Consider the following 18,714-nt stretch of genomic DNA (forward strand, 5'->3'; position numbering starts at 1 on the left):
AGCATTTAAAAAATTCTTCCTTAGTGCTGACCTGGGTGTTGATATCGGATTAGACCACAGGCCTTTCTGTCAAGCAGTAATTTAACTACTTAATTCCTATTGTGTGTTCCATCTATACCAATAGTTTTTAAGACCTTGAAATAATTTTTCATGTATAAGTCACAAATTTCCCCAAACTAGTGTATCATTTCCTTGAGATCATATAGAATTGCATTCACAATGGCTTACCTCGAAGAAGTAGATGTTCAATAACTCTATGCAAAATATAGTATTATATATTCTCATCAATAGTTCACCAACCTCTTGATAAGAAACTTGGAACACACCTAAAAGTTACATTTTAAACATAATTTAGGAGGCATAGTATTATATCATTTTGTTCATAAAAGACCTGCCCATCTGTTGCCTATTTTATAGCAAGTTTCAGATTTAAAGTAATAGAATTAAATTCTTCACTTGAACAAGAAAAGATAAAAATAGGAAAATTGCTGCTGAAGAAACAGGGCCAGTGTGACTGAGAACAATCAAACAGCACTCTCATGACAATGTTAAAGTCATTCAAAATTAAGCCTTTAAAAATTGCATCTCTTACTTTAAGGAAGAAGCCGGTAGGAGCTATGCACAGAACTTCCAAAATTATTTTTAATAGCACACATATTGAAGGATCTTCTATTTCTATTTTAACAATATTTAAATTGTGAAAACAATAGATTCTCCACTCAGCACTGTGGTGGCTGTCTCTGCATAGGAAAAGCAAATCAGAAGGTCGAGATCATTGTTTCAGATAACACCAGCAAGATTAAATAACCTTGTATATTAGGACGAAGTAGCAACGTTTTTAAACATCATGGTTTTATCCTTTATGGAGTCAGTCTTTATTGGCATTTTTGTCTGTTGCTATAAGCTGCATTTAAAGAACAAAATCTATTAATGGGATTCATGGCCTAGATTCTGCCATGCTAGTTCTGAATGAAAACATTCATTTTCTTAATAACATTCCCTTGTTATTGCTTTAAACCTTATTTATTATTCCCTACTGCTTCGCATGTACATGTGCTCAGAGAATAAAATAAAAAAGGTCTAATAAATAAAAAATATACATAAGGCCCCAAAGAAGAGAGTAAATATTAGACCATAAACAGAAAGGTAAGTGAAGTCACTCCAGTACATTTCTGTACCATTCACACTAAAAAGCTTCAGGATCTGTGTCAACAAAATCAAATAATTCTTGGTAATGTGTATAATGCCCAACAATGCAAGCACCAAGAAAATATGAATTGATGCTGAAAGATTATTTATAATTATGAGGAATCTTTGTTCTTTTGTATAATATCCTTCTACCAACTTACTTGCACCCATCTTCTATCTAATGAATGGTAGAGTAACTTAATTTTTAGTGTTTAGTATGTATACAACTCATTTCTGATTTTCACATCCAGCAGCACACTGAAGCTGCACTTTTGTTCCTCCTTGAAGTTTAAGGCATATGTAGAATGAACCTACCACAAAATTAAATATAAGATATATGATTCCAATCAGAATAGCTTATCATTGGTGTAGAGGCTAGATACATGCTGATATTTGCAAAATCAAGTAATTGACAAAGTCTGGGTAATTTGACTATGTACAGCGCAAAGAAAGAGTCCCATAGCATCATTCCTTACCCTGCAGATGCCTCACTTTTTTGGCTCACCCAGAATCAATTTCTATTATTTTGCTCTGGATAAAACTTATAGTAGGATCTAAAATATTTTGCCATCCTGCACAGGAAATTAAGGATAACTTCTCACTGTTGGCACATTAGTCTTCTCGCTCTCTCTGACCTGAAGGGAATGGTTTAAGATGGATAGAAGTAAGTCATATTATAATTCAATCTTTACAGCATCCCTGAGCCTTTCCAGCATAGGAATCTACTAAATATTTCTATGAAAAGCAAAAGTGACTTTTTTTGCTAAATTCACCATTCTTATCCTCAAGATACTCTTAATACTCTGAAGAGCACTATAGTTAAGAATGGACTGAAAACAGGAAATCACGTTGCTTATAAGGATTTTTAACATTAGGATTCCATTATTACACTGATGTAGTTTTCCCACTGGTAAGGATCTTGCTATTACAAAATTATATAATCTCTTCTCTACTGGGATAAATTCCAAACTCTTTAGTATTCATTTAAGCCCTTCTCACTGTGGACCCCATTTGCTTTACTAATCTTGTCTTTAACAATTCCCCCCAATCCACCAAACCTCTTCCGTTTTCTTAACATTTCACGTCTTTCATACCCTGTGCTTTTGCCAACTTGGCATCTTATGGGAGAGCCCTTGTATCATAGGGTCCCTTGTTAGGGCTCCAATTCAGGATAGATAAGAATGGGAATGTTACATGCATACTGTTCTGCAGCCCAAAACAAGTCCTGGCATATGTAGTTTATATTCACATTGTTTAGGTCTTTGAAAACACTTCACAGACAAAAGCATAGCACCAAACAGGAATGTCTCTCTCACAGCTACCTTAATAGAAAGTTTCTTTACAACCTGAATCAATATTGAAATTTCTTCCTGATGATAATGATGGTGATGATGATGATGATGATTATAAATATCTCACAGTGGCCACCATTTATTGAACATTTACTACATGGCAGCCATTGATTTAAATGTTTTATTTACGTTAACAAGTCTAAAATGAAACACATGTTTTTCCTTCTAAACACATCCCTATCCCACCCTCTGATCGTCCTGTCTTAATAAAAGTCACCACCATCCATTCGTTCCTTCAAGCCAAAACTGCAAATCATCCTTGATTCTTTGCCTTGCTTTATGACTCGTATCTATTCAGTAATGTTGTTTCTAGCTTTAGCAAATATTTCACATGTACTTCCTTCTGTCTTCACTGATGCTGGCTAGTCTAGGGCACCAGAATCTTTAGACTGGAATATGTGGAAAATTAAATAAAAAACAAAAGTGATGCTATTAAATACATTGTAATATCCTGGGTTGTATCTTGGAACAGAAAAAGGAAATTTGTGGGAAAAAAAAAAAAAAACCTGCTGAAATCTAATTAAATCTATAGCTTAACCAAGAGTATTATACCATTGTTAATTTTTTAGTTTTGACACATGTGCCATCATTATAGGAGATATTAACATTAGGGGAACTTGATTGATAGGATATACAGAGAACTCTTTTTACTATCTCTGTAACTTTTTTGTATAGCTAAAATTATTGCAAACACAAATTATGAAAAAATAAAAAACCTGTTTTCTCAGCTGACATTCTAGTCACCTTCAGTTCATTCTTCACAGCAGCAAGAATGATCTAATATAAATCTGACCATGTAACTTAGAGAATTCAAGTAACTTAGAAAGATTAAAACAACCTGTCCAAGATTTGTAGGCATAATAGCTGAACAAGGATTCTCACCCAGATCTGACAGGATTTATTGTCTCTTAAGCCTTATACTACTGGTTCTCTATGTGAATCCAGCACTTACAAGGGATAATTCAATGTCTCCCAGCTTTGCATGTATCACATTCATGGTTTAAATTCAATCCGATTAAAAATTCTAAGAAATCCTTATCAATACCAACTCAACTAATAGGCCAGGAGTGTGAGGAAGAGACCTTTCTGCTTTTCAGCCACAATTAATTTTAAATTTTTGAGATAAAACATAATTGAAGATTTTCTCAAGGTATGAGAAAAGGTCTTCCTGTGAGGTTATTGCAGTTGTCACAGTTACCTTCACCATGGTGTCTTGGAAGTACTAAAGGATACACTGGCATAATGGTCATTAACAGAGGTCTCACATTCTGTGTATGGAACTTCATTCTCCTCTTTCTTATGAAGCAATAGCTGGATCATGAAGACAGTCTTTTAAAGTTTAGCCTCATCCCACATTCTAGAGCGTAGTGGAGAAATGAAACTATATTCAAAAAAAAAAAAAAACTTCAAAGATTTTCAAGCTATAATATAGCCTATCATTTTAGTATTAAGACAAAAAAGAGCCCTAGTATCTCAAGTCCTGTTTTCATACGGGAAAGACACTTAGCAATGAGACCTGTTATCTCTGATTGTCTGTGGGATCCTCTTTAGACTTAACTTTCTAATAAACCGTAGGAGCTTTATTAGTAGAACTTGAACAAAAGGGTGAGATTTCAAGCTATAGTAGTCTTTTATTATCCAGTCATCACTTCCCTTGATAATAGTAGGAAGCAGAGGCGATCTAAATCCCTATGGTATTCGTTAAACAAAGATTTGTAGTTGTTGGGACTTTAAAAAAAAAAAAATTGTTATTTTTTCACTAGTCTTTTAAGATAAGAGCATAATTAATAATGAAATATTATTGACTCAGAGCAAATCTACCTACCCCATTGATAGGAGATCCTATACATTTTAAAACAAACCTGATTATATCACAGTTTCAGAACTATAAATAATCAAACAAAAAAGTACATTTTAATAGGCTTTACAAAGGCTCGCTGTTTCTTAGATATCAGCACTCCGTAAAGCTCCAACAAAACATACACTTTGTGAGGAATTTTAAGGCATGGGATAACTTTCCTTGGGAGTTATTCATTATTACCAAATCTGCCCTCTGTACATCATGTTTTTACACAGCTGTTTTTTTGTAAAAATTCTAGTTGAAATATTTACTAACTTTAACAATGGGCCAGGATATAAAACTCAGTTCATGTCTCATGTTCATAACTTTTATAAACTGTATATTAACTTTTTAATATATTATCATAGCATTTTTATTAATGGAAATAGTAATAAAAATATGTGGGATATTAGTACACATATCTAAACCTATGAATATTTTATTTTAAAATCTCAACATATTAAATAGTCCTAAACTAAAATATTTTTAAATTTTGATTTTATTTCCTTTCCTCTCCCTCCTCCATAAGCCTTATTTATGTGTGAAAAGTAATTATCTCTACATCTCTGGTTCTACTGACTACAAGATATTCTTATGTTATATCTTCTAAGATATACCGGGCTACCTGCAATATATTTGCTTTGACAACAGTTTGAAATTCTGTAATTCTTTTTCATGACAACTTCTAAAATATTTGAATTTTATACTCTAGATGCATGAAAAGATATAAATGTACAGTTTCAGATCTTTTTTTTCCTAATAAGATTAAAATTCATACACAGAGACATACTCATACTACTGTTTTCTCCATCTTACTTCCTTGAGGTCAATGTGTATATCACTAATAAAGAAATCCAAGAAAAGTAAAATAAATTATTACATTCCCCATACTATCACAGTTCTTACCACCCTTCTCACTCCAAACTCTTCCATCACTTTTCATCATTTCTCTGGATTACATACCAAAGAACTATCAATTTTTGTAAGAATTCATAGGGCTTACATATTTTAAAACTCAGTTCACTCATTTAGTCAGCCAATATTTGTCTAGTGTCTGTTGGAAAGGCAGGATGTTAGAAATGATAGGAACAGGATAGGATCCATGGAACTCAGAAGTTTCATCAATATCTATTTCCCATAGCTGTGCAAAATATGGCCCTAGACACCAGGCTACCAAAGTCCTTATAGACAGTCTGTGTTCTCAAGTGCTTACAACATAATTCAAAAGCCAGAATTCTTAGCACAGACAGGAAAAGTGATTGAAGGACACAAAAGGTAAGATATCCCAACATATGCAAATCAGCACAGAGTATTGTACATAACTATTTGAAAGAATATTCAGAATTTAGTTTACTGTGCCATTAAAGGCCTACTGGATGAAGGAAATTTGAGACTAAATTTTGATGTCCATAGGAACTCTGTATTTTCAGAAAATAAAATAATAATCATAGTGATTTGTACAAATATAGAAATTAGCAAACTACATATACTGAAAAATAAAGTATTTCCTTGGTTTCCACTACAGATATTTGCTGAGAACAGTATTTCTCAAAGTGGGGATGGATGTGTGCTTATCAGAATTATTTCAGTAGCTTTTTCCAACTGACTATATATTGTCTTCTCTCTCTCTCTTAATTTTCCATTCATAATATTTCTTTCCATTATCCCCTTGTAGTGAAAATGTGTGGATCTGTGCATGTTGCAGTTAGGATAGGTAGAGAGTAGTTGGAAGAAAAGTTCTCTCAAATCAATACCTCTATGCCTTTCTAAGACAAAAAGATTTCTAGAAATGTTAACAATATTATTATTATTAATTATTATTATTATTATTATGGAAAGAGTGGGAGTAGTTAATGTAGTATCTCTGAACTGAGTAACCACATTTGAATTATTGCCAAACTCAAGCCTGATTCCTTTAACAAATAAAACATGAGCAGCTAGATTTTATATATCGTCCATCATTCCACACTATATCTTATCCCATTTTGAAACTTAAAACCTTTTTAAAAATTCTATCTTTGTAATAATGCATTATGCAAACTCACTTATTTCATAAAGATTTTAGTAAAGATTTTAGTAAGTAAAATATATATCCAGAATTCATATGAGCAATGTTCAGCTATCAGTTATCCACATTTATAAAGAGAAAAGAGTGAATGATCCAAATTAAGGAACAATTTCAGTATCATCTATATAGTTAAAATTCAATTCATAAATACAAATAGAGGAAAACAATATTGCAGGTAATAAAAATTGTTTTAAGCTACATATGTTTGGCTCTGGAATAGTAATATCTGGGATATAGTATGTGATATAGGGCTCAGGAGAAAGTTTTATTAAAGTGGTCCCCAAATTAACTAAGGGGTAATGAAGAGTTCTTATTTGTACAGGAAAAACTACTAATTTTAAAAAAAGATATCTCTATATCGAGATTTAAGATAAATGTTTTAATATATATTGTTACCTCAGCTTATCCTTGTGGTTCCTTTTGCACCAGAATTTACTTTTAATTGCACTTGGTTTAATTAATGCTAAGGTTTGATTTCAGGTCCGATGACTACATTAACAGGTGGTAATTGAAGTGGCATAAAATCACATTAAAAGGTAATAGTAAACCAATATTAGATTTAAACTCTTCCAAAGATAGAACACCAAAAGATTAATATGTAAATCTAGTTCAGACTTTCTCCATTAAACCTTTATCAAATGGTCTTCAGAAAGGGAGAGCGTTTTCATTCTTTCACCTTCTCTTTCCATTGTCCTTCTTGTTGAAGAAAGTATCCCAAAGGGAACATGAGAGATTCATGAGCCTAATTATTTCACAGACATTATACCTGTGAACATTTTCTATACCCACCTCCTTTTTATTGCCAGCTAGGAAAGTAAATCATCTCGTGAACTGTTTTTAGAAATAGAAAAACAGATTTCACTTTTGAATCTAATTTAGGTGAAGAAGAGCACAAGTATGGAAAAAATCCCAACTCAATTTAATACATATAAAATGTCCAGTTTAGATGGACTTTAGGGTTTCTTTTTTATCCAATGACAGTATATCATTAATGGTTTACATATTGACAGACTTGTTTTAATTATAAAGTTACCACAGGCCCCCAAAAAAAGAAAAAAAAAGACATGTTAAGATAATTGTTTTACCAGAATTCTGTGAAAATACTCACACGTACACAAAGCAAAAAGAAAAACTTCAAATTCCAAGCAATAATACAACAGCTGAATATTCAGAAAGTTTACACTGTAAGTAAGGAAAAACTACTGAAAATGTGTGGATTCCAGTGAGAGGAGATGGTCTTAATACAAATATTTTATATTTGTATTTTAATTTTAATTACACCAATATTTTGGATGCCACAGCAAAGACAAAGGACATTTTAAAGGAGAAATAGCAAGGCTTTGAGATTGTAAAGTAAGGTTCCGTATTTTTAAAGCATTTGCTGATTTTCTCTTGATTTCCAGAAGTAGTTCTAGTTTTATTATTATAGGTTCTAATTTTTTTCACTGGACTTCTAAATGATTTTGCAGTGAAGAGAGATATATTGAATTCTTTTCTCAGGCTAGTACAGAGATAAATTAATTGGGCTTTTTATTGTCGGGGGCAAGGACTCTCATCAATCCCTGATCTTGCCTTGGCACCTACTTTGAGCTCAGTAGATGTGCCCTTAGTCACAAGATTATCTGGTACTGATCAGAAACAGAAGTAGAAACAGGGCTGTCAGGAATAGTGAAAGGAATAAGGCCAGGAGAGAGAAGGTGGCTTCTTTTATCTCTCCCCACAATCAGATGATATCTTTATTTCAACATCTTTTTTCAGTGCTAACTTTGCCACCCCCAGGTTAAGAAAGTTACGCTCTTTTTAAACACTACCGAACATGATTGTACAGTCTTCAATTATCCAAATAAACTCTAAACTTAAAAAATTTATAGTAAAATGTGTCAAAAGCATAAGAGCTCTGTATACACTTATAATACAGTATTAATAATGTGGTGTCTTCCACTATCAAGAGAGCAACCTGCTAATTGTTACAGTTGAATTAAATAAAGTATTAAGGTTTCTTTTTACTGGTTATTAGCACATTCTTTTTTAAATGAAATGTGTCTGATTTTGATATAATTTAATGCAGTGCAACCTCTGTCAATTCCTTGTACTACTCATCTTATAAACAAGTGGATGAACTAAATATACTAAAAAACATTTAGTTATGCTGGGTCTTTTTGTCACTGGATAGTAATGAAGAGAGCCTTCTTTCTGCTAATGTTCATCCGCATTTTAATATTTAAAGATATTATAAAGGTTGGATTAACCACAAATTTATTGTTATGCTCTTGGGTGATGTATATCTTTGAAGTTCACCACAATTACTTTTTTTATTAGAATTTTAAAATCATATGAAAAATCCTCTATATCAATGAAATAGAGAGGAAAACAATCACATTCTCAAAAATATGTATATTATTTTCAGAAGCAAATATTATAATTAAAGAAGCTAGTCAAAACATTACCTCTTCACAGTTAGCAACCTCTGGTCTACAACTGCTTTCTTGAATTAAAAAAATTTCACCTTCAATTTAGATTCTGTAAAAGCATACTAAAAATGGTCATCTCTGTTTATTATTATTACTGCTTATTATTATACATTTTAAATGAAAGATGATATTAAAAGAAGTAAAATGGGATGATGAATATCTTAAACGTTTCCTTTACCACTTATATTTACCTTCGAGATTTCACTTTTTCATCATAGCTGGATAAATTATAAAGATCTTGTCAAATTAACAATTCTACTGGAATCGTTTTCACCTGTAACATTTATTCTAGAAATAGAAAAATGAAAAAAGGAGCACTTGTTTTCCATTTGACTAATGTTGTGTATTTGTAAGAGATTAGTTTCTTCATGGTAAGGACTTCAAATAAATCACAATTTGACTGAAATTTGTCTCCTATGTCTTAAATAATAAAGTGAAACAAATTAGAGGATAAAAGAACTTTTAAATTCAGAAATATTAATTACATTGTTACTTTTTACATGTAAATATTTCCAAAGCGAAGACTCGTAATTTCATCTAGCTTCACTTGGACAGTAAATAGACAGAAGCAAAGAAAATAAATGCATAAAACTGAAGTTGTTGTACATGTGAGAAGAAAATGTCTAATTTACATGTAAGTATAATCAAGCATATATAAATTATATACATGTATATACAGTGTATATACATATATAATAATACTGTATATATGTATATATACACACATACACGATTACCCAATTACAATTAATGTGTTATTGCTCCTATTACTTTTAAAAGGCCTGTAGTATATTAAACAGAAAACATATGGTGATATTAGTGATAGCTGTTTATACTCTGTTCACCTGAATTTTCACAGTTTGGGATTTTAAGCTAAGTATAAGTTATAAATATCTAAGCACAAATAAACTAGCTCAAATAATTTAAGAGGGAGTGTTCTTTTATTACCATTTCCTCTCATATTACCTTGACTAGGTATAGTCATATGTCTCACATTTTGTGAAGCATTTCGTTAATGTATCCTTTGTCATAGCCATTTTACAAAAATGCAACATTTATTGGCTAAGTCAATATAATTGCAAAAGGATAAGATTGTATGAACAATGAATTTGCACCAAGTGAATCTAAATAATGCGTTTCAATAATTAAAGTCCTTATGTTCTGCAATTGCATTATCAATTTTCATAATGTTAAACATATTCTTTTTAGATATCAAAGATTTGAAACTAACAGTCATTAAACTTTTATTGTAATCTTTCTCTCTTTGAACTTTTATTTAAAATATGGTTGTCATCTTTAATATTATTTTAGTATTTTGCAATTAGATGAAATAATATAACTTTTTAAATAAAAACATAAAATCATCCACATAAATAATACTGAATATGATAAATATGTTAAAACTATTACTGAATCAAATTAATATTTCACTTTCAATTATGTTCCACTCACCATCTCATAGTTAAAGGAACATTACAATACATTTTATTATTTTCAAATATTATTACTATAATCTGTAATAAAATAGCAATGAATAATAGCAAATATCTGGCAGATCTGGGTCTGCTTCAGTCGAATTGACCATCACTATGAACTGAATTAGTAGTCTACCTTTTTTTTCAAAAATAATCATTTTACTGCAGCAAAAACATGAAACAAATCCTAATCACAACACCTACATTAATACCCATGGTACTTTAAGAAAACATATCTAGTATTATAAATTAAAGTTAAGTAATTTTAATGTGCAGCGAAAATAAGTGGTCTAGCCAAGGGGGTAGAAAACTCCATGGAAGCAAAATAATTATCTCCTTTAATACAAAATTCCATTCTCATATAAATTTATTTTCACTAAATAAATTTATTCCTCATTCGAAGGTAAAATTACTACCTATATTTAAGACAGTCTTACTTTCTGTATTTAATAAATAAAATATAAACATTATAATTATCAAGTTCTTATAATTTGATATGATTTATGGATACTCATTTTTCAAATGTGGAAAGCACCAGGATCGTTAGGGATTTGCACTTTAACCTGATTCGTGTAATATGCCATGTTATGAATATGTGCACACTTATTGAGGAAATGATAATTACTGTCAGAAGAATCTAGCTTTGTACTTTGAGTCGTTATTATGCACATGCTTTCTAGTACTCACCAAAATATTTAATTGATAGGAATGGGAACGTGATAAATCACTAGTTTAAAGGGACTCCGTAGATCAGGTTTTAAAACACTTAAAGTTCAGTACTGACTTAAAAAGTGAAGTAAGTGAAGGATGGAAAGATGCTTAAAAAGAATAAGGAAAATGAGACAACTATGAAAAAGACGATTTACAGGAAAGTGTATAAAAAGGAGAAAAATTAAAAAAGAACAATGACACCTATCTAATAGTGGGTCTGATTTGCTTGCATAAGAAGAGTTGCATTTCAGTGTCGCATGTAGAGAAATAGTGAATCATGCTATGGGCTTTTCTTCATCTGAAGTAATTCCAAAATATTCAAATAATGGAGGACAAAAGTTTTAGGTTCAATGTGCCAAATGCAAGGTAGCCCTAAAAGGTTGCATTTTTATATTAATATACTTGTGTTTTTCATTGAATGCGTACCTATATTGATACTCACATATAATTAATCAAGAGATACATAAATAAGTTCTAGACATTCATGGGCTTCTTTTTTTTTTTTTTTTTTTTTCAAGTACAATGCCTTAGTTTTGTACCAGTTACATAGCTTTAGAAGCTACTAGTCTTTTTTTATGGAAAAAAAAATGTGATGTAAGGCATCAGTGACTTGTGGTGAATTACATTCAACACATAATGATAATTTCTACTAAGGGCAGCTTGAGGAAACACTGGAAGAGAATACGGCTCACTGCACAATTCTGCAGCTACAGGATCTGTGAATCTCTGGAGCTCTGCTGCCCTCTAATGGCCTAAAATGATTGGTGCCTGCCCAAAGCGCTCTGCATCAGTTTAGCTTCACAAACAAGATACTGGCACCTTAAAAATATGATTTTCTTTGGTTTCACTCACATGTAAATGGGTCATAACTTGGATTATTGTCAGATTAATTTTGAAACATAATTTTAATATCATACAGAAAGAAAAACTTATTCAACATCCTCTCTCTTACTTCAAGCATGACTGTGGCCAATTGCAGTAAGTGGTTGGAAAAAACAGTAGCTAAATATAACAGTGACAACTTTCACAGATAACAGGATTCTGACAGTCAAAATGGCTCCAAGGCCTCAGATTTTGATTGGTTAGTGTGTGTATAAGTGTCCGTGTGTGAGTGTGTGTGTGTGTGTGTGTGTGTGTGTGTGAGAGAGAGAGAGAGAGAGAGAGAGATATTTTGGTGCACATTTTCTAAAAGAATAGCAAATTTTCTTTCTCTTTATGTCATTTACTGTCTTAAGATGCATGGATCCTTGATTACCCTCTCTTAATTAATCCTGTATTTCTTAGCAATCTAGTTACTTTATTTTATTTCTAATTGCATCCTGCCTAGGAAAAATGGTACATCACTGGAGTACTAAGTTTGAAACACATAATCCAAGATAAAACAAGTAAACTATATAAATCAGATTTTTTGAGTCCCAGTCATATCCTGGTATGGGATGAGGTGGTGATTTATAAGACTTATCAACATCACAGTGCATCAAACTTGTTAATAAACTAGCTTTCTGTATAACAAGTAAAAGAAAGATTTTTTTTTTTTTAAATGGGAGCACGAAAGGCATGGCATAGCTGGAGTTAAAGGTTCAAGCTTTGTATCCTCTATATATAATGTATTATGTTTTTCAAAAACTTTTTATTAGGAAAGCTATACCAGACGCATAATCACTATACAATGATTAAACATTACCTTTACAATTTATAATCACTGAAATTACAGAATAAATATATGCACATTTCTTTTGAATCTTTGTGTGTGAGAGAAAACATTAAAAGTGCTTCCTACAAAGCTGTTAGTGATATATACCCAGTTGCTTTTTTATTTTTTTTGTAATATATATATATATAAGAAAGTGCAGATGTTTTCTCAAAAATCTTGGCATCAGGATGAAGTGTCACAAAGAGGATGCTCATCCCTAGATGTGTGCCTCCGACTGTTAAACCACCAGGCCTCCACTTCAGTAGGATCCAGCCTAGAACATGACTTTTCCCAGGTGGTAGGAAAGATGTTGTGAGCTGTACACTAGGGGTGAAGGAAAGGTGGAGTTATGGAGAGGAGACAGATGGATCAAACCCGAACTAATTAGATAGGGTTGAATGGGAGTGGCATGTGTGGGTGTGGATGCTCGTGTGTGTGTGTGTGTGTGTGTGTGTGTGCGCGCGTGCGCGTGTGTCGGTGTGTGTGTCGGTATGTATACCTGCACCAGAAGCAAGAGGCTGCAGGTTTAGGGACCTAACTGTCTGCAGGGATTTGTTATTTGTGGGTATGTGTGTGAGAGAAAAAAGAGTGGGTGAGAACATTCGAGCAAGACCCGCCCCCTCCCTCCCCGTCTTGCAGTTTCCGGGCATGCAGCAAACTGCATTGTTAATACATGTACAGAATCTGTGCCATGATGGGAAGAGGAAAGAAAGCCACAAATGTCAACTTGTTTCTCCCCTCCCTGTCAAACAAAACTACAACTGAAAAGAAAAAGTTACTGAAAATAAAGACACATTGAATTTTACTTAATTAGGATCAATACAACGATCCCCAATATACCTTATACATGGCACAGTCAAGTCTCAAGTTTCAGTATAAAAAAATAATGGTAACATTTGCTGGCAAAAGTCTGCGAAGGCACTTCATTGATTAATTATCTGAGTATGGCCCTTCCTCCAAATCACATCTGAGAGGGGAGCACATACATCTGTATTTTCTAGTTATCATGCGGTTTCAGTTCTGTTCAGGGCAGGGAAGTTTTTGAGAATGGAGTTATTGGGACAAGTGTAAAGGGAGCAGGGGATATATTTATTTTATTTTCCTTTTCTTTTGGAAAAAAAAAACAAAACCACTAATTTATTTTTCTGTTTCTGTTAGAACCTATATGCTGTCTTCTCCAGGACTTCGAGGTAATCCGGCTTGGTTTGAAGTTTGGCCCTTAACTCGAGGTAATCACTTTTTTGGGTTTGGTGGTCTGTGAAGCCCTTTCCAGCCGAGAAGAGAAGGGTTTCTTTGAGCCTGGCATCCTGCTGTAAGTCTGGGTATTGCATGCCAGGAGGGTGGACGTGCAGTTCCTTTAATTTGGGCACTGTGCCATAGAGACAGTCCACGAATCCCACTGTGCAGGGGGCTGGCTGTGGCCTCTCTCGGTCTAGTAGCATACTGCCACCCCCACAGCCTCCCCCGGGGGGAAACAGCACCACCCCACCATTCTTCTCATGGTGGCGGAACCCAGCCAAGTCTCCCCCAGTTCCTGCAACTACCCCTGAAACCCCACCAGCTGCTGGGTGGTGAGGGTGGGAGTGATGATGATTCACCGTCACTATGGTGTTGAGCTGGGAGCTGGACACTGCCAGGGCCCACTCCTTTTCTTTTTCCAGCAAGGTCCGGTAGTTGCTGTGATTCTCCTTGGGCGTCTCAGCAAACTGCTCACTTCCTAGGAGAACCTCACCCGTTCCTGGCGGTTGTGTCCCAGGACCCCCATGTTCTGCACTCCCTGCCTCCTGGCCTGATGAAACAGCCACTTCCTCCTCTTCACGTGGCTTGTAGATGGGGTTGTTGCACATCTGGGTAACTGGGTGCGGGATGTACTCATATACATGACCTACAGGAGGGGCCTTCTCTGGGGAGGAAAGAGTTGGTCGACCCCCACCTCCACTTCCACCTCCACCACCTCCACCGTCTTCAAAAAGCCGGTGGCACTGCATCTGGATGCCAGTGAGGTCCACACCTTCTTGCCGCTTGCTTCTGAAGGGCAGCTTCTTCCGGCGCCGGCGCAGCACGTAGGCAAAGAGGCCTGCAGCAACAAAGATTGCTGAAAACAACAGAACCAGCAGGCTGAGAATCAACACAGAAAGTGGCACAGGGCCCCCAGGGGGAGAGAACTCATAAGGTGATGCACTCGTTGGCCCTCCAGCAAGGTGAGAATCTCCAGGCTGGGCTGGAGATGCTCCAGCTGGTGCGGTGTGCAGCATCTCTGGGCAGAGAACTTCCAGCTCAATAGTGCGCACATCACGGTGGGTGAGGTTTTCTGGGCTCCTGCAAAGCACATCACCTACTACACTGACCGAGCTGATGGTTTCGATCCACTGTTTGAAGGGAACCAGGTCACAGGTACAGTCCCAAGGGTTCTCATTGAGGTCTATCTGGACAATGGCATTCAAGTGTTCTAGGACACCAGCCACAGGAAGGTAGAGGAAGTAGTTTTTCCTCAGGTTGAGCCGGGCCAGGGATGTGCCTGCAAAGGCGTCCGTTGGCAGGGTCCTCAGTAAGTTATTGTTGAGGAATAGTAACTTCAAGTTGGGCATGAGGCTGAAGGCTGCAGGCTGGATTTCCCGGATGACATTGAACTCAAAGTACAAGTAGTGCAAACTCTGTAGGCCTCGAAACATGCCTGGTGTCAGCTTCTCGATATCATTGCCATTGAGAAAGAGGCTCTTTAGGTTGGGCAGGTTGATGAAGGCCCCATCCTGGACATAAGAAATACGATTGTTCCCGAGATGCAAGAGATCCAATGAAGAGAAATTCCAAAAATCAGAACGGTATATTTTCTGAATCAGATTGCTACTCAGGTACAGTTTCTTGGCATTCAGTGGCCTTGGAAGGAGTTCAGAAATGTTATTAAATCCTCGCTCTTTGCAGTTGACAGTCAAGCCAAGGTCATTGATGTGCAAATTACAGGTACACCCAGTAGGGCATATGATAGGAATGGGTGGTCTTGTCTGATAAGGAGCAATGGGAGGTTGGTTTGGACCAGGGTATAAAGCTTGGGATGTGGAAGGTGGCCTTGGTGTCCGGGGCTGTTTGGTGGGCTTGGGCTGTTTGTTTGAGGACTTGTATTCAACAGAAGAAGCAGTAAAATGGACAGAGGACAACATTGAAGAAGGCTTGGTTGGCCATGCATTCTCCTTGTTTGATGACAAGTGGGGAATCCCCAAACTAGCCTCCACCTCAGAGTCAGACAGCAAGGGACAGAGTTCTGTCTTCCTGATTTCTCGCAGGTCCTTCCCATGGAAATGGAAAGGGGTTTCACAGGTGATGTCTCCCACCAGAGCAGTATAAGGAATGCGTTCCAGCCAACTCTTCAGTTGCACAATCTCACATGTACAATTCCAGGGATTTTCTTCCAGCTGGAGCTCCATCAGGCTTCTGCCAATGTGGTCTAGCATTCCTCGATAAAAAAGAACCTTTAACCTGTTTCCACGTAAGTCCAAATGGGTTAAGGAGACAGCCTTAAATAAATTGGTTGGAAGCATAGGGATGAGATTATCATTTAAAATCAGAACTCTCAGTTTACTTAGGTTCCGAAATGCCCCACTCTCAATACGTTTAATGACATTGTAATCTGCCTGCAGATATTCGAGACTTTCTAAGCCCAGGAAGGTGTCATTTCTGAAGACATCTAGTTTGTTCTCATGTAGATATAGCCTCTTTAAAATCTTAAGACCATTGAAAGCTCCTGTTTGAATGTCCTGCAATGCGTTGTTCCCAAGGTTAATGGACACAGCGTTATTTAAATGAAGAAAACTGTTGGTGTACAATTTCCTCATTGAATTCCTCTGCAGATACAGTTTAAAAGGTCTTGACCAGAACTCAGTAATTTGACTAATATTTGTAAATCCTTTGCTGTCACAATGTATATGAAAGAGGCTTTCTTTAACTTCACAGTAGCATGGATCAAAACAGGGCTCATCTATTTCCTCTGAGTCCTCTATCAGGGGAATTGGGGTAGTCCATCCTAGAGCAATTGTGCTTAGAAGAATAATCCACAACATCCTCCCTCTGTGAAGCATCTCAGCTATGGAAGGTTTCATTGTTCGTGGTTGATTACAAAACTGAAACAGAAATAAAGATGCAGATTTTTAGTTGTTAGTCATATGCACTATTCTAATTGACTCCTACGTGTGAGACTTTTTAAGAATGACATAAAAACTTTTGCAGTTGTTGAACTGACACCCAGAGCAACCTATCAACATGTCTAATTTGCCCTATATTTTAAATTTAGGAGACTCTGAAATACTGTAACATATGATGATGTTTTCCTGCCATACTTGGCAAAGGGCATATTATACAAATAAAAGCAGCCTTCCTTGCTGCTTATAGCAAGCAAAGAAACTGGTATACAGTGATGCCTTTTAGATATAGGCAGATTTAATAATAATGGCATTAATTTGTCCATTACACCTGTTTGCCTGTTAAAACTCACGTTGATATCAGAGATGCCTATTATAGATCTAATTGAAACTGTGAGGGAAAAAAAATTCTTTAAACTATAGGTTTCTACTCATAAAAACACATAATTAAAAGTTGTTAGCTTAAAGAATATAAAGTACGAGCCCATTGCCCAATATCAACTGTTGAGATGTATGACATTATTAGTATCTCTGGAAAACTTAAGATTTCTCTTAAGAAGTGATCGCATCATGCTTAATTACAGTTAATGCTCAGTAATACACTATACCCTCGCCCTATTTTGCCCAAACACAGATTATTAACATCTCATTTAATTAAATAATTTCTATATATGTGTATCATTTGACTCTGTGAACCTTTTAGGAATGATTAGTCTTTCTAAAGAATAAGCTCTTACAATTGTAGAGCTAAAGATAGTGACAGTTAAAGGATGCTGGACCTGGGAGTGTCCGTATTAACAGCTTAGTTTAGAATGTCTGTGCCTTCGAGATCAACTGAGGAACCCTGTAAAAAGCTGGAATTAAAACGGCAGGTGGCTGGTTAGAGGACAGTTGGGTAGTTAAAGGCAAGAAAGTGAGGAAACCTTGATACTTATCTGCTGATAAATGATCTATCACATGAAATACATTTCAGGAAAGACATCATTCTTTTTTAATCTGAAGAAACAAATGCTGTGTACTATTGTAATAATACAGAGCCTTCTCCTATGGCTCTCTTTTCTTGCCTAATATCAGTATATGAAAATGCGTACATAAATAAATTATAATAATGCAGTTTTCTTAAACTGCCCTTTCTGAGTCACTGAAATGTCAATCAAAATTGAATGGTTGTTTTTAATCAATAAAAATAAACCGGAGTTTTTAGCATATATTTTCTCTCCACACTGAGATACATACATTAAGAAATATTTAGTTAACCCTCTAACTTAAAAAAAAAAAAGATATAATTTATAGGGAGGGTGAAAAGAAGAAATTTTCACATTTAACTTGCATATAATGTACACAGCTGTAAGGAAAGAAGAACCAGTGAGAAAGCAAAGAGAAATCTGCCTCAGGCATGCAATACTCAATTTTTAGAAACAATTAAATGGAAAAAAGAGAGAGAGAGAGAGAGCGAGCGAGAGAGACAGAAGGCAGATGAGACTACATTGCAGTATCAATCTTCCTTATAAAATATTAAAATTTAAGTTCTTTCTTCATTATTTTATTTAAATATTTTTCTTGTTTTTGAGGTCCCTGAGATTTAGGCAAGAAAGGCTCCAGATGTCTTTGACTTACCTATTTTGCAGGAGATTTTTTTTTTAGCACTGAACATTGGGGGAAAAAAAGAAAGGCTTGAGTTTATAGATTCTCTCCCTCTCCATCCCTTCCTTTTGCTGAAACTGAAGCAAAGGGGGATAAAGGAGGGTGGGAGAGACTAAGAGGAAAAAAAATAAATAAAATA

General features: G+C 35.0%; 1 protein-coding gene across 2 annotated transcripts in view; it reads right to left on the bottom strand.

Moving 5' to 3' along the window:
• Positions 1-12,715: 12,715 nt before the first annotated feature.
• The window catches only part of SLITRK3 (SLIT and NTRK like family member 3), a 10,025-nt gene continuing 4,026 nt past the window's right edge, over positions 12,716-18,714 (bottom strand). For both annotated transcript variants that reach the window (XM_011379921.2, XM_011379930.1), the window contains exon 2: positions 12,716-16,913. In XM_011379921.2, coding sequence (XP_011378223.2) covers positions 13,953-16,913 — 2,961 coding nt within the window. In that variant the 3' untranslated portion in view covers positions 12,716-13,952. The remainder of the gene's footprint in view (positions 16,914-18,714) is intronic.

The sequence above is a fragment of the Pteropus vampyrus genome, unplaced genomic scaffold (assembly GCF_000151845.1).
Source record: "Pteropus vampyrus isolate Shadow unplaced genomic scaffold, Pvam_2.0 Scaffold12, whole genome shotgun sequence".
NCBI lineage: Eukaryota > Metazoa > Chordata > Mammalia > Chiroptera > Pteropodidae > Pteropus > Pteropus vampyrus.